The following is a 20,186-nucleotide window of genomic DNA, read 5'->3' on the forward strand; positions in this document are numbered from 1 at the left end:
AGCCGGGGGAGAGACTGCACGACCACACCTCCGTGAAAAAACACAATACTTCATCATCAGGACCCATCCCTGGCAAAATGACACCGCATCGTTGCTTTTTTTTTGTTTTCCTTTCATCGCAGCGGCGTTCAGAGCCACACCTCGGCCGTGCGCTTCACTCAGACAGAAAAACATCACATCTGAGCTCTGCCGCTGAACCCGACCGGCTCACAGCGCGTCATGGTCGACTGCTCAGTGTAAAACAGAGCCGATTTTCTCACCACGACACTTATCTCCTCATTCCTTTACCGTACTTGATGCATTGTCAACAGGCTGGCTTTTTAACAAGTCTTTGTTACAGGCTGGAGGCTGATAACCTATCAGTCCGTGCTGCTGCTGCGGTGGTTTCCTTCCCAGAACACACACTAACACACACACACACAACTTGTCCACATAACACTGCTTCGCCTGAACCTCAGGCCTGACAGGCTATCACCTTCAGACCCGAGGAAAAACAGTTCACTTCAGTTCCTGTTGAAAACCGCCGCATTCACGACCACGTGCCGATGTCATCCTCGAACTGCTTTAACGATAACGCGATCGGTCGTGTTTCTGCCTCACTCGGCTGTCCCGACGCTTTGACTGGCATTTTAACTCTCCATCGATTACGCTCACATCTGGCCTCCAACGTTTCTGCCAGTTGTGTTCTGACTACAGTTGGATGGAGACCAGGCGATGGTGTCATGCATGAATCGAAAACAGCTGCGTGATTTTGTAACATTTTTACGAGTGCGACACTTTGTTGCATAGACCCCCTCCCCCATAAAGAATGAAGAGTCCTTAAGAAGGCATAAGATGTCTTAGTGTGTGATAACTGACCGCCATGCTTCTGCTCCGCAGGAACGCGTCCCAGCTGAAGCAGCTGCAGGACCAGATTCTATTGGAGCAGCAGGAAGCAGCCAACTGGCAGCAGCAGCAGGAGAGCCAGGAAGTCCCGCCTCCACCTCAGCAACCGCCTCAGGAAGCGCCTCCACCTCCACCACCGTCTCCACCTCTCCCCCCTCCTCCCTCCTTCCAGGAGCTGGAGAGCAACGCAGCCATGCAGGCCAGCACCTTCAACTACGCCCGGCCCAAGCAGTTCATTGCTGCTCAGAGCCCCGGGGGCACGGGCTACGCCACCCAGTCCTCTGGCTCCTCGGGATCCAGCCTGTCCTCCCCCCTGTCTCCTCCCACCTCACACAAGCCCTTCAGCAGGGTCGCCATGCCCCCCTTCACCAAGGCCGCCAGCGTGGAGTCTCCCAGCTCTCCTTCCTTCCCGCCTCCGCCTCCGCCCTTCCTCAGCTCAAGTAACCTGTCCTCTCCTTTAGGCCCCGCCCAAGATTTCCCTCCCCCTCCGCCTCCTCCCCCTCTGCCCGTCTCTTTGTCTCCAGCCCACTCAGATGTGTCCTCGCCATTCTCCTCCGTCCCTCCATCTCCTGCCTCCAGCTTCCTGTCCTCAGTGCTGCCCTCCACACCTTCCTCACCTGGCAGCCCTACAGTCAACGCCCTGGGCCTTCCCAAAGGCAACGGGACTGTGTAAGTACCCCCGCCCCCCCCCCATGCACTTTCACTTGCTGCCAGCTAGAAGCAGGATGTCTGCTTGATGGAAGATGACATGTTTACATTTTTATACAGCGTGTTTACAGGAAAACGCTAACTGAGGAGCCCTTTTAGACACACACAAACCCACACACGTAGACACAAGTGCTCCCAGGGTGTAAGAGCTGTAGCCCCCATATGGCACCAAAATATACGCAAGGACCTCAGAGGACACTCAGGTTTCAGTATCGTAGTTCACATATACGGTGTACAAAGTTACTGGCTGTCAAGATCTATCACTTCACAGAGTTCCTCGCCCAGCTCATATGGACCGCGAGGTTGCTGGATTTAGATTCCAGGCTCTGCATATTGAGTTAGCTGATACAAATCTCTTGTTGTGTAGATAATCCTCCTCTGATGGTTGTCCCAGAGGGAGAACTTTTGCTTTTTTCCCCCCATCAAGGGCATTCCACCTTCAAGTCTTCGCCAGTCATTTTTCATCAGCCCCTCACTCACTCCAGCACTCCCCCTCTCGCCCTGGCATTCCTGCTGCAGTTGTGAGAGATAAGAAGACACATTGAGGAATGCTATAGCTGGACATGTCCAGATAAGGGTGGATGTGAGAGAGCCAGAGAGGGAGCAAACGGACAGGAAAGAGGAGTCGCAACGTATTGAGATAACGCGTGTTTGTCGCAGAGTCGCGTGCCGCTACTTTAACGAAAAGGTTTCTGTTTTGTCCTTCTTTCAGCAAAGCGTTCCCCAGGAAGTCCTCGGGCCCCAGGACGCCTCGCGTCGCCTCTGACTCGGACATCCAAGGATCCAAAGACGCCGTCATCCAGGACTTGGAGAGAAAATTGCGCTTTAAAGAGGAGCGCATAAGCAATGGACAACAGGTGTGTGTGTGTTTGTTTGTGTGTGTGTGTGTGTGTGTGTGTGTGTTCTAGCCTTATTCCATTACTGAAACAACTGAGTGTTTGCAGGCAGTTAGAGAATGAGCCTGTTCAGTAACATATTAACAAGTCATACATCTATCCATGCAAGAAAGCAGTTTTACTACCCATAAAAGTGTATTTAAACAAGCTGTTGTGTCATGCACCCTCAAATAAATTCATAATGTTTCTCCATGCATAATTACATCCCCGATTAACACAAGGCGCAGATACAGTCGCTAGCCGATGGTGTGTATAAGTGTGTGTTCTGCAACTCACTCACTAACCCCTGCCGACCCCATTAATCCCTGCTTCCAGAGGTTAACCTATGAGGAGAAGATGGCTCGCAGACTGCTGGGTGCTGACAACGCTGCCACAGTCTTAAACACACAGGACACAGAGGAGGAGCCAGTCACGCAGGTACGGTGGCTAAACATTAAGATCCACACACCTGGAGGGAAAATCACACACACTCACACACACACCTGAAATCATACAGGCATGGAAGCGTTTGACGAACATGTCTACACCAGCAGTGTTGACTCTTTTTTATTTACACTAATCCCACTGTTGCATGTATGCCACACAGTCACCCTCCTGTTTTCTGTTTTGTCCTCTGATACTTTGCTGGTGTCATTCCTATCGTATGACTACTGGCTTTCCTTTTGAATCGGGACACACCTCCACCCTCAGTCCCTGTAAACACCGTTGAAGAGCGAGTTATGAAAGCTGGGTATAAACACTGCAAAGTCCTTCGGAGCCCTCCATAAAAAGCTCTGTTTATGCAAACTGGTAGAAACCAGTGTGGCTGCAAACATGCTGGGGAGTAACACTCGAGGCTCGTGTAGCTGTTTGACTGTGAAGGTTCTGTGGAAGTGCAGCACCTGCACACAGTGTTGGTTGTTCATTCATAGATGAGCTTCAGTTATTTCCACCTATGGAGAATTGGTTGAAATTATGTTTATAACTGCTTCTAAAAAATGTTTTTGTCATTTAAAATTTGGCCACACTGGGACACAACCCACCATCGTAACAGATTAATTTGTTCATTAGCTGTACAGACAGCGTGCAGCGAGTTGACAGAGGTGGCTCTGAATGACACAGTATCCTCCATTAACAGAGAGCACACACTGATTAGTTAAGTGACGTCACAGACATCACTAGAACACAAGTTATGTCCACGCTGACGCATGAAATCGAGTTTGCGCCGTGCCATCCCGCTGTGATGTAGCCTGTTGGCATGAGGCGCGAGCTGATTGGTTGTGGCGCTGCATGGCTCTGAGCACAACTTGTGATGCTGAGTTGGAAGCATGTGAATTTAAATTATGTGTTTTGAGAGCAGGTAAGATTGCACACACACACTGAAACACAACACGCACAGAATAACTGTGTGACGGTAAAACACGCAGACAAAACTCCCTCTTTTCTCTCAACAGGAAGACAAGACGTCTGATAGAGAATCTGTCCCTCAAAAGGTTTTTGAAACCTTTGTGTCATTCACTCTGTGTGTCGCTGTGTGTAAGTGTGCACAGAAAGTCACGCTGAAAGCTCAGATGTGTTCACGGGATCGGGCCTGGGGATTAGCTGATAAGAGAACAAATGGACCACAAAGGGCAGCAACACAATTAGTTTTCTGGTCCCTGTGGTTCCATATTGGCTGTGTGGTCCATGCACAGGCAGCTGTGTCTGCTGAACACAGCAGAATAGAACTGGTCGAGCATGCGTTCACCTTGGTCTCTGCACCTTTTATGCTGTTCAGGTAGTTTCACTTGATTCAGATGACGAAGCATGTTCAAGCTTGATTGCAACACTGGTTAGCATGTGTGGTTTTACCCAGACTGCACTTTGCTCCGTCTGCAATGCATGCTGCACCACATTTGGGATTTAAGTAGCAATTAGAAGAATGACTTTGTAAGATATTAGAAAGGAACACGCTGCAGCAGCTGCTGGTGCCGTTACAGGATAACACCTCAGTGGATCAGGATGGGCCACTTGTTTGATTGCCGTCGTTACGAGCGGCAGGAGTGAGTTCAGGAGGATAAATGCTGGTTCTGCAGCTGCGCCCGAGGCCTGTCATTATCCGAGTGATGTGTCATCAGACCATGTGGCTCCGCAGATGTTCCCTCTGCCTCAGCAGAGCTACACTGATGAGAGATTGATGGAGATGGTGGGAAGGAGGAGTGGCTCATCTGGGCAGAGCGAATTAGAGAATTGGGAGAAAGTCGGTAGTTTGGGTCACAATGAAGACAGGTTAATTGGTGTGTCAGGAAACGTAGACTAGGGCAAACCTTCTGATAGCTTTCTGCACGCTCTGAAATGTGCTTGCCTCTGTCACGTGATCACACAAAGCTAGTGTGGTGTATCTGTCTGCCTCTCTCTGAATCTCTTTCCGTCTCTGGTGTGCAGGAATACAAAGTGTCCAGCTTCGAGCAGCGCCTGATCAGCGAGATTGAATTCCGTCTGGAGCGTTCTCCGGTGGAGGAGTCAGACGACGACGTGCAGCACGATGAAGACTCCGCCGGCCAGGGGGTGGCGCCATCCTTCGACCAGAAACTCAAACACTACAAAGTCTTTGAGGGCATGCCGGTTACCTTCTCCTGCAAGGTCAACGGAGACCCCAAACCAAAGGTGGGAGCTTGTACTGCACATTACTTAAAAGGCCCTGCTTAAACATGCTTGGCTGCAGCCATTATTAATATTAAAGCGTTTATGGCGGTTTACCCTCCTCGCTGGGAAGTCGCTGATGTGTGATGCTGATGATTGAGGGTGTAGATATTGGACATATGCTCTGTGTTGTGATAAGAGGAGGCCTTTTGCAAGAACACACACTGGCCTGGGCTGGCTGCCTGGCTCCGTCCACATTAATGACATGGTGATGACAGGCTTCAGAATGAACTGACGAAATAAAAGAAATAGCAGAGAGATAGAGAGGAAAGAGAGACAGAGCACTGCATTAAATCAATTTAAAGACCAGAGCACATTTTTGATTCAAATTCAAAATGCAAAGTTTAATTTTTGGAAGGATAAGCAAGTATTTTTTTCTGTTCTCCCCAAGGTCAGTCTGTTAAATCTTATAGCTGTCCTCTGTGCACTTTCTTATTTTGCGTGACAGGTCTACTGGTTCAAAGATGGCAAGCAAATCTCCAAGAGGAGCGAGCACTACAGGATCAGCCGCGACGCCGACGGGACCTGCTCTCTGCACACTGCTGCAGCTTCACTGGACGACGACGGCAACTACACCATCATGGCAGGCAACCCTGAGGTGAGCAGAGGGCTGCAGGGCTCTGAGAAAAAAAAACGAGATTAAATATGATCGAGCACGTGCATCCCAACAAACCACAAAAAAACAAAGCACACACACGTCTGTCCCGCGCCTGAAGAGGAAGAGGGCGTTGAATGAGACAGGAAATCACCAAAGCCCTCATGAGGGTCAAGCGTTCATGTGCTACACTCTTTCTAACAGCTTTTTCCAGCTCTAACACTCACATTTTATTTCCTCCTCCCGGTCTGACAGCTGCTAGTGGTGTGGTGGAGTGTCAACACCTCATAAGCTCCCTCTCTCTCCCCATGTCTCACCCTCACAGGGCAGAGTGAGCTGCACCGGCAGGATGATGGTCCAGGCTGTGAACCAGCGAGGCCGGAGCCAACGCTCTGCACCTGGACACATGCGCAGGTGAGGCTTCGCTGACTGACGGGAGGTGGAGGGAAGACAAAAAGAGACGTCTGTGTTTTACGCGCCTCGAGCCGCTGGCTGGCACATGCGCTGCAGGCCGATCGCCATCTGCACGACGTCTGTGCTCACTCACACTCCTGCGCAGTGCATCATCCTGACGTAAAATGTTCCAAGAAGCTGCGGCTCGCACAAATGTTTGCTGTGAGCCGAATCACAGTTTTTTCCTTTGTTGAACTGTCGGTTTGGGAGAGAGAAAAGCTCGGCGCTAATGAGAGGGAACACCTGTTTGCTCTGCTCTGTTTTTCATTGCTCTAATGACCTTGTATACACAGCGCGCCTTCATCCGAGCCCGGATAGTGAAAAACAGCGCAGGAGATCACAGGCGCTCCTCACAGCACATAAAAAAAACCCCACCTGTAATCTGTTATCTAGATGAACACTCCCTGAGCTCAGAGATGTTTTCAGTGAGAGATCCAGATAAGAATCAGCGTTTCGCTCTCTTCTCCCTCCCTGCTCGGCGAGCGGTGATGTCGTTGTTATCGAGTCACGGGAACAACTGTGGGTCCTGACCTGCTATGAAAAGTCGAAGGAGACTCTCGGAGGTCAAGTGGAAGAAATAAGAGCAAAAATGTTCATATTGTGCCTATGAAAGGGGATATATCTATATATACAAACAAGTTAGTATGAACATGGAAAGAAGTCTTTGTATTTAGAGTAATAGTATTAAAATAGAACAGAAAATGATTAAGATGGAAAATAAAACCCACTGATTAATCTGATCTGAATCTGATTTTTAATCCCAAATACTGTGTTTCCGTCTGTCAGGCCCAGGTCCAGGTCTAGAGACAGCGGCGATGAGAACGATAACATCCAAGAGCGCCACTTCCGCCCCCACTTCCTGCAGGCGCCCGGCGACCTCATCGTTCAGGAGGGCCGCCTGTGCCGGATGGACTGCAAGGTAAATACACGCCTTCTGAGAGTGCAGCCTGCGCCCACCTGGGTGTACGGTATGATTTAAGAGGGAGGGGAGATCAATGTGTCGCCATATGGAGGCTGCCACAATTTCCACATGAAAGAGTCATTTATTGATCGGCATGAAGAGACCTCATCTGTTTTCAGTGCTTCAGACTGGCTACATTTATCCCAGCGCGGCTGGTAAAAGATCCATAGAAGTTATTGGAGTGTGTTTGGTCGGCTTTGAGACAGAGCTGCTTACTGAGGGACATTTTTAAAACTTAAAAAGAGAGAAGACAAATTATACACCATGTTTTTAGGGCTAGTATGGCATGACAAGCTATGAACTTTAATGTGAAGAGGACATTTTTATATTCGACCGCAGTTTCAAGCCCTTTTTTGTGGACAAATGATGCCAGAATCTGCCATTTTTGACTTGGAACGCTCTGCCTGCCCATTTACAGTAAGTTCAATCGAATGGGATCGCAGTCTGAAGCAGTGGAGTCGTTTAGATAACAGCCGGCTTCTGCAGGTGAACACAGTACCTGATCTGCGCTGCTATTCTTTGATAAAGGAAAGAGGGAGATGGTTCAAAATAACTGGCTGGAGAGGAAAATGCCCGCACCAAAGAGAATATGTTAATCATAGTAATAGAGAAAGCCATTTCAGATCCGCCCTTTAATTCAGCGTCTGTGTTGCTTTCAGGGAGGCTCCGTGTCTGCGCCGCCAAAGAAACATTTCCCTTTCCGTGCATTCCAGTTTCTGTAGGGAATAAAAACCAGCGGAGACGAGATGTTTCATCACTTCCTCGCGTTATGAATGGCTCAAAGCAGACAGGGAGAATACAGAGGTGTCATTTTTCAGGGATTAAGTGGGATCAGCTTTTTTAGCTCATTTTCGCTCTTTATCTTTTCGTCATCACCTTTCCTCCCTCCAGCTCGCAGCACTTAGAAACTATTTGAAAACTCGTTCACGTAATAAAATGAAACAGACCCACAATTAACTCACTATAAAAAGACTGCCTTTTTGTACGCTTGTCAGAAATAAACCGAGAGTCTCCTTCCCTTCAGAGCCCTTAATGTCAAGGATATTTATAGCAAATATTTATTTTCAGATCATTTGTGGATTTTCCAAAGTTTCCATGCTTAAAATGTCCCAACTTCTAAAAGGGTCCTGGGCCGCTTCCAGAAAGACTTATCACTGCTTAGTCTGCTCTGCGATATCTGTGAACGCTGATGTTCATTTGTTCATATTACCAAATATATGCATCCACAGTGGCACATTTTCCAGGAGGGCAGGAGTTGGGTTTCTGCAAATAGAGACAAGTCTGTTCTCGGTGCACTTTTTTCCCATGACAGAGGCGACGGGCTCCTCCAGACAAACACAACACAGACATATTAACCAAACACTGTTTTCATATTCCCAGCAAACACACACTGCCTCCATCGAACACATGCGGGCAAAACAGCTAAAACAAGCACCGGTGGACAACAAGCAATAACGTTTGCTGTGTTCTTTACCACCCCCAGGTGAGCGGCCTGCCCACCCCTGACCTCATCTGGCAGCTGAACGGACAGACCATCCGCCCTGACTCCGCCCATAAGATGCTGGTGAGGGAAAACGGCGTGCACTCATTGGTCATCGAGCCCGTGACCAGCCGTGACGCAGGCATCTACACCTGCATCGCCAGCAACCGAGCCGGGCAGAACTCCTTCAACCTGGAACTCATCGTTGCAGGTAAACAGAATCATTCAAAACAGAATGTGCAGAAGGTACATGTAGGTGTGATTTGGACGAAAGTAACGCGCTCTTTTTTGCAGCCAAGGAGATGCACAAGGCCCCTTCATTCGCCGAGAAGCTGCAGAACACGAGCGTGGCTGAGGGTCACCCTGTGCGGCTGGAGTGTCGGGTCACAGGGGTCCCCTCCCCACAAATCTTCTGGAAGAGGGAGAATGAGTCATTCACCCACAACACAGACAGAATCAGGTAAATAAAAGTAGCATTTTAACAGTTTTTTGATGCTCGCTTCATCGTACATTTGTATCAGATTGCGGGCATTTCCCAAAAGAAAATGTAGATAATCACTTCCTTGAAATTTTCTTTCCCAGCATGCACCAGGACAACTGTGGCTACCTGTGCATGATCATCCAGCCAGCCATGAAAGAAGACGCTGGCTGGTACACTGTGTCGGCCAAGAATGAAGCTGGCATCGTATCCAGCACTGCACGCCTCGATGTCCACAGTGAGTTTTGACTCTAAAACACACACACACGCACACACCTTGTTGAATCAGGCATTTCTTGTGTGGCCCTTTGCATTTCTACACATCATTAACCTTCCTGTGTCCGTCCTCAGCTCAATGGCAGCAGCCTAACCTCCCCAAGCCCAAGAAGGTGCGTCCCTCCACCAGCCGCTACGCCGCACTGACAGAGAGAGGGCTGGACGTGAAGGCGGCCTTCTTCCCCGACTCCAGCCCCCTGCAGCCCGGTGGCCTGGTGGAAAGTGACGACCTGTAGAGACCGCAGGGAGGAACGAGGACTGCGACGTCACCCACCCCCCCAAAAAAAAGACCCTGAAAGCTGCCCTCGCTCCCAGTACTCCTGAGACAAATATAACCTTGTCCACCTGAGGGCCTCTATCATTGAACTGCAGACACAGAACTAAAGGGTCGGTGGGCAGAGTGAGCTGGTGCAGCCTGGTTTTCTTATGTTTTTATAGTATGACACAACCCATTATATTACAGAATTCATCAAGCTGTTTGCCCATGCTTCATTTTATCAACTGGACCTGGAAAACGATTGAAGTGTTTACCACGAGGATGAGCGCGTTCATAAAAATGCTCTCTCATGTTTCATGAACTGCACGGTTGACTCTGTTTTGCAAAGGGTTGTCTTTTTAAGTGCCTCTCATGTCTGTAAAGATAAAAAAAAACAAAAAACAACAGGTTTAAAAATGAAACCTAGAATTACTATGCATGTTGAAGCGGTGCCATTTGAAATACACAGACTAATACTGTATCTATATGTAGCACTGCACCGACTTTGTGTAGAAGTGGGACGTCCCGCAGGTGGAGACTGAATGACTCAAAGCATGCGAGCTTTGACGAAGGAGATCACAGACTTTTATTATGTGGGCTTGTGTAGCACAGTGCTGATGTCTACAGTATGCGGAAGTAGCCGGAGTTTCATACAGTCTCAGTGTTGTCAGGTCGTAGATTAGCTTACAGATATCGGAAAAGGCCGGGCCTTACAAACAGTACGTTTAGTGTTTGATTTAGCAAAAGAAATGAGGTCTGGGGAAAAGGGAACGCTCACACGTGGATGTGGTTTGTTTGTTTGTTTGTGGGTGCAGCAGAACTTGAGGAAGGTTGGATGTAATAGCCACAGGAAGGAGCAGCGACAGGGAAAAGCAGGTTTTTGTGATGGACGTCTTTAATGTGGTAAGTTAACGCTCGATTGAGGAACGTGAGCGGCGGCAGAAAACTTTGGTGATGGCGGGTCATTTTTGTGATTTTTTTTTTTTCTCCCTTCTTTGATGGCTTATTTTAAAAGTGTGAATTGAAATGTTCTCACTCGACAGAGGGTGCTGTGAAAGGTTTCCGTGTATTTGTCACACAAATCACAGATTGTCCATTTTATTTTTGTATGAAGAAAAACAAACTTTACTTTCCCATGAATCTTGACATAAATTATATCAGCAACCTTTTGTTCACTGATAAAACAATCTTTTCTGTATCATGAAGTTTTATAAATATATTTACTGCCTTAAATCACTTTTAGGCTTAATACAAACACAACTTCTTTGCATGTTATTTTTGGACACTTGTACGGTGCCAAACAACTTTTTTTTTTCCAGGATGTATAGAAACACAACTTTTTTCCAGTATTCAGGGGAAGGAAACACTCGGCGCTGGTCAACAGTGGAAGGCAATCATCCCCTCTGTAATACTCTACAAAGTGGACATCTTTTTCTGTGTCTGTTCAGAGCTTGCATCAGCTGACAGTTACTGTGTTTGCACATTTCTATGCCAATCAATGCCTGTATATGGATTGTTCTCCTGATATTATTTTAGGTTATGAAAGTTAATAAAATTCAAACTCTTAAGAGACAGCGTGAGATGTTTTTGTAGACTGGCAGGCTCTTCCTAAAACAATAAGAGAATGCCAAAAAACACATTATCAGCCACAGTGGAAATACCGTTCCTGCTAAGAATGCTCACCAACAGGATAATGTAGTTCCTTTTAATAGAAAATACAACATTTAGGATACGAGTGCACAATCGAAGTTGCTCATTTAAAGTCGCGGTTGTGACACTTAGAGAAGGTAACCGCATGTTTCCATGGCAGGAACGAGCAATGCAGCATTTCAAATCTCATCACTGAGCATGACAGTCACCTCCAACCCCATCCATCCACACTACAGGTCCAAAGCTGTAACCAGACACTCAAAACATTCCCAGAGCTAAAAATACCCCCCTCCCACCTCCACCACTACCTCTAATTTCCTCCAGCTGCAGCCCAACATGCCTGGCCTCTCGTCAGGCCCCTCCAGAGGTGGGCTCAGGGGGCCGCCGGTGGAGGGGAAACATGTGCTGGCTGTGAGGGGGTCTCCCGGGGGAGGTCGGGGAACAAAACACGAGCAGTCGCTTTACAGTCATGGAAAAAGACCGACAGAGTTCAATCTACTGATCAAATTTAGGACCTCGGGGCACAGAGGTCTGGACTGGGCCAGACACTCTGGAGTCAGCGGCGTTAGTCACGACCGACTGTCACACACACATCAGGCCACGCCTCCTGCGGCTGGACGGAGTGACTCAGCAGAAAGACGGAGAGCGGCGGGACAGTGATCCTCTGAGAGAGGTGGATTTGTGGCTCCTATGTCAACAACTAGTGACTGCCGTTATACAGCTGGTGCAAAGATTTAGTTTACTCTGTTTTACAGCTTTTGACAAGAAAACGGCTGATAACAAATACTGTACATCCAATCTCACACTCAGCATCAGTCCACTTCGGCCATGAAGCCTTGTTCAATCTAAATGTTCACTGTGTCCTTCAGTCATGAGTACCTGAGACTCCGCTGTCCATTTCCTCTACAGTCTCCAAAGTCTATGGCTTAAACAAGACAATTTTCAAGAAAAGGCAAAGTAAGGCTTTCACCTGTGCCACTGCCATTGTTTTCAATGCTAAGGTAACTCCAGAGTAAGGCCCCGCTCCCTACATGGCCAGCTGCAGTCCTCCATCCACCACCAGCACTTGTCCTGTAATGTAGGATGACTCCAAAAGGAAGAGGACAGCCTGAGCTACCTCCTCCGGCTCGCCAAATCTCCCCAGTGGGATAGATCGCAGCCCGTCCTCCTCTTTCAGCCCTGCGGTCATGTCGGTGCGGATGAAACCTGGAAGCAAGGGAGGGCGGGGACGTGAGAAAGACTTTAGAAAGGCTAAGATGGCAGAAACTGAGACAGACAAAAGAAGCCAGAGTAGGTGCTGAGCAGAAAGGTCGGGAAGGAGTCGTATTGTACCTGGAGCCAGCAGGTTCACTCTGATACTGCGCGAAGCGACTTCTTTAGCCAAAGAGCGTGTGAAGCCCTCTAAACCGGCTTTACTGGCACTGTACACACACTGGCCAGCGTTCCCTTTCAGGCCGACAACAGAACCTACAAACAGCAGACAACCATTACTTAGTAGGACAGAAATGCTCCAAAATAAAACACTGGTGGAAAGCTTCTACTGGATGCCTTTACGCTTCCAGGACAATAAGAGTGTTTTAGCCCAATTAATACAAATCAAGTCCCAAACAAAAACATACAACAGGTTTACAGATATGTTCAGCCACTTCTTTCAATTTATCTCAGTATACTAACAAAACGAATTTAGAGAGACAGGTGGATATCAGGACTGAAGAAAAAAACGACATACTGCACATACTCTATGCTGTTAAACTGTCAATGTGCAGTCTGGGTTGTTGGAGACATCCCTGATTTAAAGCACATTACCATGTGACAAAAAAAATCCTCAGTCCAATTAAAATGAATCATCTAAAAATGTTCATATTACTAAAATGATGTATTGTATTTAGTAGTTCTGTGAGTGAGTGTGATAGCAGTTTAGTAGTAAATGGGCTAAAACAAGCATAAATGCACTTAAATGTAAAATGTACAAGTTTGGGCTCTGGGCAGCTAAATTGGAGCCATACAGTAGTAAGTGAGATTCCCATCATTTTTGATTATACAGCAGGTCTTGTGCTATATAAAGACTGAAATTATCAAAATGCTCAATCCACTGAGAAATGCACTAAGTCTGTATTCAGAAACTCTGCCTTTAAACGAGCCACCAGGACTTCCATAAGGTTGTGATGTCACAACTTTACAGTAACCGCCATCAGCCACGCTACACACCAGTTCATACTTTGCACACTGTCAGACTGGAGGAGGCAGGATCGAACCACCGACCTTCTGATTAGTGAAAGACACACTCTGCCTGATGGGCCACAGTCAATACATTATTTTTTTAAGAAAATCCGACTCATTCTGCCTTTCAAGCAACACTCACAAAACATAAGCGAACCTGAAGCAACGATAAAATGATGCACACTGCCACCTAGTGACCAAACTGAAAACATAATACTAATCATGGAGGCCTGTGGATTCAGAGCTATCTGTACCTATATTAACAATGGCGGCTCCCTGTGTGTGCAGCATGCTGCGCAGGGCTGCCCTGCAGGTCAGCATGGTGCCCAGCAGGTTGGTGTGAAGCAGAGCCACCATGTCCTCCGGCTTGGTCCTCAGTAACAGAGCATCCCTGAACAAACACAGACAGCGATACAGCACATACACACACATAACGCAGGTCAGCCATATAGTTCAGAGTTCTATGGCAGCATTATAGTAATTTACATAAACATGCGCATATATACACTTCTGTAAACACAGCAGGGCATGAACAGAGGAGCTCACCTTCAGCTCGGCTCACCTGTTGATGCCAGCTGCATTCACAAGGTAAGAGACGTTTCCTAAGGTCTTCTGGATCGTCTCAAAGGTTTTCTGCACCTCCTGCTCTTTGGAGACATCACAGCTGAAAGCCACGTGGTCACCTAGTGAACAGACACACAAGGTGTTACCATATATTTCATCGGCTCCTGACAGAAAGTCATCTGTCAAATCAAGAGAAACCACCAATAAAACCAACAGTGCTCGACTAAAAGAGTGAATGAGATTCCTGTACCTCCTTGCAGAGATGCTACAGTGGCGCGGGCAGCATCTTCGTTCCTGGACACAACAGCCAGCCTGCAGCCCCTCTCTGCCAGCAGGCGGGACACAGCCCTCCCGATGCCCCTAGAGCCCCCACACACCACTGCCAGCCTGGACATGAGCCTGCAGGAGACAGACCCACACACCACCACAGACCTGCACCAGTGTACTACAACCAGGACAACCCTACAGAGCATTATAGTCCTGTACTGTACTGTGCAACACCTGCAACTCAATGTGTGTATCACAACATGTAGCTAATAGCTAACACGAGCCTAAATGAGTGTATATGCCACATAATTACCGATAAGACACGAAGAAATACTATGAAGTATAAAGAGATAAAGTCACTAACGACGGCTACATGATAAAACATGTACGAACTAAAATGAGGTGGATAAAATGCTTTGAAGGTGAATGTTTCTAAAAAGCCTGTACTTTGCTAACTTTGTCTAACGTTATTATTAAGGGAGTCGATGGCAAGACAAGCTAACGATGTTAGCTAACGTTACATTTAGCGGTCATTAAGCTTTCTGGTAACGTTTTATGCCGGAAAACTGCCACTGAATAACAAAGTTCATACAAATAGCTGTAACTTGCCTTATTTTCGACTGTTATTTGCCGTCGGACAAAACTTGCTCCTCTTTAAGTAAGTTTATTGACTGAAGACAGACGGGACATCAGCGGAGCTCACGGACGCCGCCATGTTTCTTTCAGCGTCGCTGCGTTGCTCGTCTTTGGTCGATAGATGGCGCTGTGGCCGCAGCTCACAGCGCACTGCAGGACTGCTGTGCACCGCCTGTTTCGCACCCATCTGGCTCGATGTTTGTGTCTTTGAGTTCTGCTGTTTTTGTTAAAACCTCTCGGCTGCAGAAGTGCACGTTAATATTTGTCCACATGGACTCTGAACACCACAATAACCTGATATTGTCTCAGTGAAAGTTCAGTAGTCATTTAGATAGACCAGTAAATTTAAGAGGGCAGCAACGTTGCATTTTATTTCCTTGTATCTGTGTTAGCAGTTGATAATTTAGATAAAAGAGAACAGACTAATTACTGGATCTGCAAAGGTCATAGGTCTCACTGCACATGACTGTTGGGAGTGTGTGCAGATGCCCCAGTCAAGTAGCCTTATTGTGCTTTATTACTGTCATAACATGTTTTCAATAAGAAGGTTACAACTGACTGATATTTGTAAGTGAATGAATTATTAGCTATTTATACCAACAGACCAGAGTGCCCCTGCACCCCCACATTGAACTAGCTCACTGATTTTTAATTGCAGTCAGTCATTCTCCTTTCTGCTTCATATATCATTCTTCCTCACAGAAACATATTTCACCGGGAAAGTCTATGAAACTGCCACTGGAGTTTAAAAAAAACTGAGTGATGCCGAGAGTGGGTGGCCTCTGCCTACACCTGGACGCTCCATCAGACCAGGACATTCTGCAGGATTGATTTGCTGAGGTTAAATCACGTTCACTGCCTGCGCCGGAGCGGCCCTGTGACACTGAGCCTCGCAGCATTAATCATGTGCACACTGCAGCAGAAAAATGCAGCCGCCGTGTGAGGCGGTTGTACGTTGGCATTTGCTTAAATTGTTATGACTCTGTACCACATTGTTCATCAACAAACTGCGTGTCAGAGGGGGAAATAGAGCTTGATTTGCATTCAGATCACCTTCCTCAACACCAAGACATTATTTCCCTCCTTCACACTTTAGTGATCTAATGATACTTGCCAACAGAATCGTATTTTGCTCTGATGCACATACACACATGCAAGATATGTCTCTGTACAGGCATGCACACTCTCAGACATACAATATTAATTTTTAGTATTTCTTGCCTTCTGGATTTTGCACACATTCACTGTTCAGTACTGAGCCTCGGTTCAGACCTGCACGACAGAAACCTTAAAGCTTTCTTTCAGTTTTGCAACTATTTTTGTATATTTTGAGGTATTTCTGGAATGAAGGGACTTTTTTCAGAAACTGCCATCTTTTAATGTGGTTCTAGTAACAAAGAGGAAATATTTTCTTGAACATCTCTTTGAAATCCGAGCATATAACGACCTCTAGTCGAGCAAGTCAAACACCTGATCTCTAGTTTGTTATCTAGTGCAGTAAACAGGGTTTAAGAGGGACTTGACCCACATCCTTTCACTGAGTGACTTGAAATGGCTGACACATCCTGAGCCTCAACACTATCAAGAATTTTTTGACCTTGAGACTCAATTCCTGAAGTCTTGACAGCCTCTTGACTTTTACCTACTGTCTGCAGAGATTTACCTACATTTACTCACATGCACGCCATTCGAACATCCACCTTCCACAAGCGCATTACTCAACCCACCACTCACAGTTCTGTCAGTGACAGCGATGACCTTGCATCAGGTTATCATGTACCAGAGCAAAACAAGTCGCCACAGACTGTGAAACAGATGTGATGAAGTCAAACAGAATGGATGATACATACGCACTCTCGACTCAGTGAAGTCTTGTGCTCATACACTGGAACAACTTATTCCCATGGTAACCAAACCTCTGCAGGGAACCGTGTGCAGCACAATGACCTCTCTGGGTGCTTGTCAGTTCCTGTCAGTGTTTCCCAGCTGAGCACATCGGGAAGGCTCACCTCTCAGCGCAACACTCTGCTCTGCTGCGAGTCTGCAGGAGAAGCTCCTCTACGGCAAGGGCCATTTATTCCTGGAGACAATAACGACCAAATGTACCGTGACTTCCCCCCAGATTCATTTAATTTGGAACAACTGTCTTTTTACTGTTAATTTATCGTGTGTGCGTACACTTTCTGTCAACCTCGGAAGCGGTGCATCTTAGGCCATCCGAGCTTTGTGACGGGGAAAAGGAGCATGGCGGGGACACCAGCACTCCGTCCTGTCAACAGCGGTCTTTGTCTTTGATAATACTCCTGGTTGGACAGTTCTGCCCTGGCAGCAAGTGGACAACACAACACAAAGTGGAGAAAACAGAGACAGAGGGAACACTGCACTGCTGTCATGAAACAATGACATAGCCTGAGGAAATTCTGGAAACCATTAGCTTTTATTGTTATAGAGATTTTTTACAAAATGTGCTATTCCCTCAAATACTTCAGAATGTTTTTCACATAAGAGACTTGTGCCAAATAAGTTGATTTCAGTTTCACCATTTTCAGACATACAAGACTAACTACAGACAAAAAAAAAAAAAAAATCAAGTAAGTCACCTTGGCATGAGGAAATTCTGTTAAGTTGAATTAAGCAAACTTGCGTTGCCATGTGTGCCAATAAATGAAAACATAGTTTATTAACTGCTGTAAGAAATGCTTCATGTTTTGAGAACTGTGCAGCCTATGCATGAACAATACGTACAAGAAGTCAGTTTGATTAGAAATGTTTTGATAGTGCATACATGTGTGTTGGAGGAAGTCTGATGTGTGTATTAAAGGCTTACCAGTGAAATGAAAGGACACTCAGAGGAAGAGTTTAGCATAGAGCCTGAGGTTGGTGTGGTGATTGCCAAGACAACAATGCAACATATCAGATTAATTCTACACAAGTACCAATTCATAAGACAACAAAAGGCCCTAACAGTGATTTGTACCATCCTTTTACACACTCTCATCAATTAAAAAAAACTACAATATATTCCAGCAGTCAGGTACACAGTGGTCCCCCAATTAACAACAAAACACAAAAAACAAAAACACTTGAAACTACGGGTCCAATTCAGTTGGTAAATTCATTCTCAAAGCCAGATTTGGCATGATTCAGTGATTGCCTCAACTTTAAAGTGTTTAAACACCCCTCAGACCTCACAGGACTTGCTGAATACCAGATGACGAAGTCACACTACATTAAATGTTGTGGGGTCCACTGAGGCAGGAAGGGTCAGTCTATAATGTTACCCAATACCTTTAGTTTGGAGAATTCATTCATTTATCAAATGTATTTTAAAAGAATATACTGGGAAAAGAGAAATGACATGTTGAGATATTTGATCCACTGAAAGAAACTGGTCTTCATTCTCAAAGTATTAATTCTAAAACTGTCTATTCTCTACGTTTAACAAGCACCAAAACTATGACCAAATCCCCTCCAATCACAACGAAATCTTACAGTCATTCAAGTCAATACGACACTTAACATTAAGAACTTTGTAGAGACGTAACGTCCAACAAAACCCGACCACAAAAAAGGGAAAAAAATCAAGGGGGTCAAAGTGATTGATTTCAATAAAACCTCATCTTTCAAGGTTCAACAGAAGTAGACGACACATCTCTTCTTGTGGAGTGATACAATGATATGTTACTTTAGGCAAACATTCTGTGCTTTAGCTAGCTGTGTTTCTTATTGCCACAAGTCATATCAGGAATGAGTAATAGTTAACAAAAACTGAGAGCCTGCTGAAGGATGAGCGACATCCTGTGTGCCTTACTGCGTGTCCAAGTTAGTTTAAATGACAGACTCTCTAAGAGCAGCAGGTGTCAACAAACATACACTGACGAGAATCTGTTGTGCACTGATACTGAAATGTTATGTCGCTCTTGTGATGCAGAGCTACGTCTGGGTCTGGCTATTGCCGAGGGGTTAGGAGAGAAGCTACTCTGGTCAGTAAATACAAAGAAGGTACAAAGTAAGCAATATTTGATTGCAAGGTCTATCTTGGAGTGTGTTTTCCGCATATTAAAAAGACATAACCAAACAGCCCTGCAACACGTCTATCACCACTTTGTCTACTGCGGAAGGCTTTGCTAATCACATGCAAGTATTCGATCGCTGCAGGTAACAGTCTTAAGCATGTCAGCCAAACACCAGGAGCAAAAACCGGAGGCCTGTGAATGGCCCAGAGATAGTTCACGATGTGCAATGTTCACACGGCTGTGAGCTGCAGCTACAGTGCCTGAATGTGCAATGCAGCAGATCGCTCGTCTGATCCTCAGGTTTAGGTACTGCCTTTAGAGCTGCGGGGAAGTGTCCTTTTTCCTACTATACAGCACAAGTGATGATGACACCGCTCATTTGTTCTGCTCTGCTGCATCTGATATATCTGCTCCTACCTGCTGACAGCCTGAATTAATGTTAAACCTGTTATATCAGCGGTCAGAGGGAGAGAAGTATAACTGGTGTGGTAATATATGGCATAAGGCATGTGCCAGCTTAACCCCTTAATGTGTTGCACTACAAAAAGGCCAATCTATGAAATAAGTTAAAACGTGTAATATATCTATATCAACAGCTCATACTTGTTGTTTTAGGACTAATCATCTTTGTGTCCTTATGTACAATAAAGTGAGGAACAGTACAAGGCACACATTTAACAGCTGAATCGTTACAAAGATATAAATAATCAACAAAAAGGAAAAGTTCATGAGTAGTGTGCTCTCCTCTAACTCTGTCCACTGTGCTTTCAATGACAACATATTCTGTTCTTCTCTGCAGCTCTCTCATGTGCCACTAGTGTTCTTTTTCAGTGACCAGAGCCACAGCGGGCTCTAAGGTGTTAAAGCGTCACTACGGCGGTCCTGTCCCGACAACCTCGTGAGTGCTGATCCGTTTGGTTTGTACGGCGACGCACTGTAGCGCCGGTCAGCTGGGTCACGTTGGTGTTGACCGTGGTTCACTGAAATGTGTGTGTGTGTGTGTGTTAGATGCTGTCTACAAAGCTGCCAGGGAACAGTCCGGTCCTGCCGTTCCGCTGCAGTGTGCCTTTGAACCAGCCGTCTTCCCGCTTCCTGTGAACAAACACAATGTCGCCCTCCTTAAGTTCCAGCTCGGCCTCGCTCTGGGGAGGATATGATACCACCACCCTGTACCTGGGGAGGGA

General features: G+C 46.4%; 3 protein-coding genes across 7 annotated transcripts in view; 1 reads left to right on the forward strand and 2 right to left on the reverse strand.

The window, feature by feature from the left end:
• Nucleotides 1–11,213, forward strand: part of palld (palladin, cytoskeletal associated protein) — a 52,695-nt gene extending 41,482 nt beyond the window's left edge. For 2 of the 3 annotated variants that reach the window (XM_041934798.1, XM_041934800.1), the window contains 12 exons: nucleotides 880–1,554; nucleotides 2,306–2,450; nucleotides 2,805–2,906; nucleotides 3,923–3,961; nucleotides 4,893–5,114; nucleotides 5,599–5,748; nucleotides 6,071–6,159; nucleotides 6,985–7,117; nucleotides 8,643–8,850; nucleotides 8,934–9,099; nucleotides 9,222–9,355; nucleotides 9,469–11,213. In XM_041934798.1, coding sequence (XP_041790732.1) covers nucleotides 880–1,554; nucleotides 2,306–2,450; nucleotides 2,805–2,906; nucleotides 3,923–3,961; nucleotides 4,893–5,114; nucleotides 5,599–5,748; nucleotides 6,071–6,159; nucleotides 6,985–7,117; nucleotides 8,643–8,850; nucleotides 8,934–9,099; nucleotides 9,222–9,355; nucleotides 9,469–9,629 — 2,224 coding nt within the window. In that variant the 3' untranslated portion in view covers nucleotides 9,630–11,213. The remainder of the gene's footprint in view (nucleotides 1–879; nucleotides 1,555–2,305; nucleotides 2,451–2,804; nucleotides 2,907–3,922; nucleotides 3,962–4,892; nucleotides 5,115–5,598; nucleotides 5,749–6,070; nucleotides 6,160–6,984; nucleotides 7,118–8,642; nucleotides 8,851–8,933; nucleotides 9,100–9,221; nucleotides 9,356–9,468) is intronic. The other variant, XM_041934799.1, reaches the window with a different exon arrangement.
• Nucleotides 10,678–15,066, reverse strand: cbr4 (carbonyl reductase 4). Of its 2 annotated transcripts, XM_041934802.1 has the most exons (6): nucleotides 14,960–15,066; nucleotides 14,334–14,482; nucleotides 14,082–14,202; nucleotides 13,774–13,910; nucleotides 12,632–12,766; nucleotides 10,678–12,505 (listed from the first exon to the last, which is right to left on the reverse strand). In XM_041934802.1, the coding sequence occupies exons 2-6, from the start codon at nucleotides 14,476–14,478 to the stop codon at nucleotides 12,327–12,329; spliced, it is 717 nt and encodes a 238-aa protein (XP_041790736.1). In that variant the 5' UTR covers nucleotides 14,479–14,482; nucleotides 14,960–15,066; the 3' UTR covers nucleotides 10,678–12,326. The 2 variants fall into 2 exon arrangements, with proteins under 2 accessions (XP_041790736.1, XP_041790735.1); XM_041934801.1 differs by having other exon boundaries at nucleotides 10,679–12,505; nucleotides 14,334–15,065.
• Nucleotides 15,067–17,426: 2,360 nt separating this feature from the next.
• The window catches only part of sh3rf1 (SH3 domain containing ring finger 1), a 30,420-nt gene continuing 27,660 nt past the window's right edge, over nucleotides 17,427–20,186 (reverse strand). For both annotated transcript variants that reach the window (XM_041935081.1, XM_041935080.1), the window contains one exon: nucleotides 17,427–20,175. In XM_041935081.1, the coding sequence (XP_041791015.1) occupies nucleotides 20,007–20,175 (169 nt within the window). In that variant the 3' untranslated portion in view covers nucleotides 17,427–20,006. The remainder of the gene's footprint in view (nucleotides 20,176–20,186) is intronic.

The sequence above is a fragment of the Chelmon rostratus genome, chromosome 4 (assembly GCF_017976325.1).
Source record: "Chelmon rostratus isolate fCheRos1 chromosome 4, fCheRos1.pri, whole genome shotgun sequence".
NCBI classification, from domain to species: Eukaryota; Metazoa; Chordata; class Actinopteri; order Chaetodontiformes; family Chaetodontidae; genus Chelmon; species Chelmon rostratus.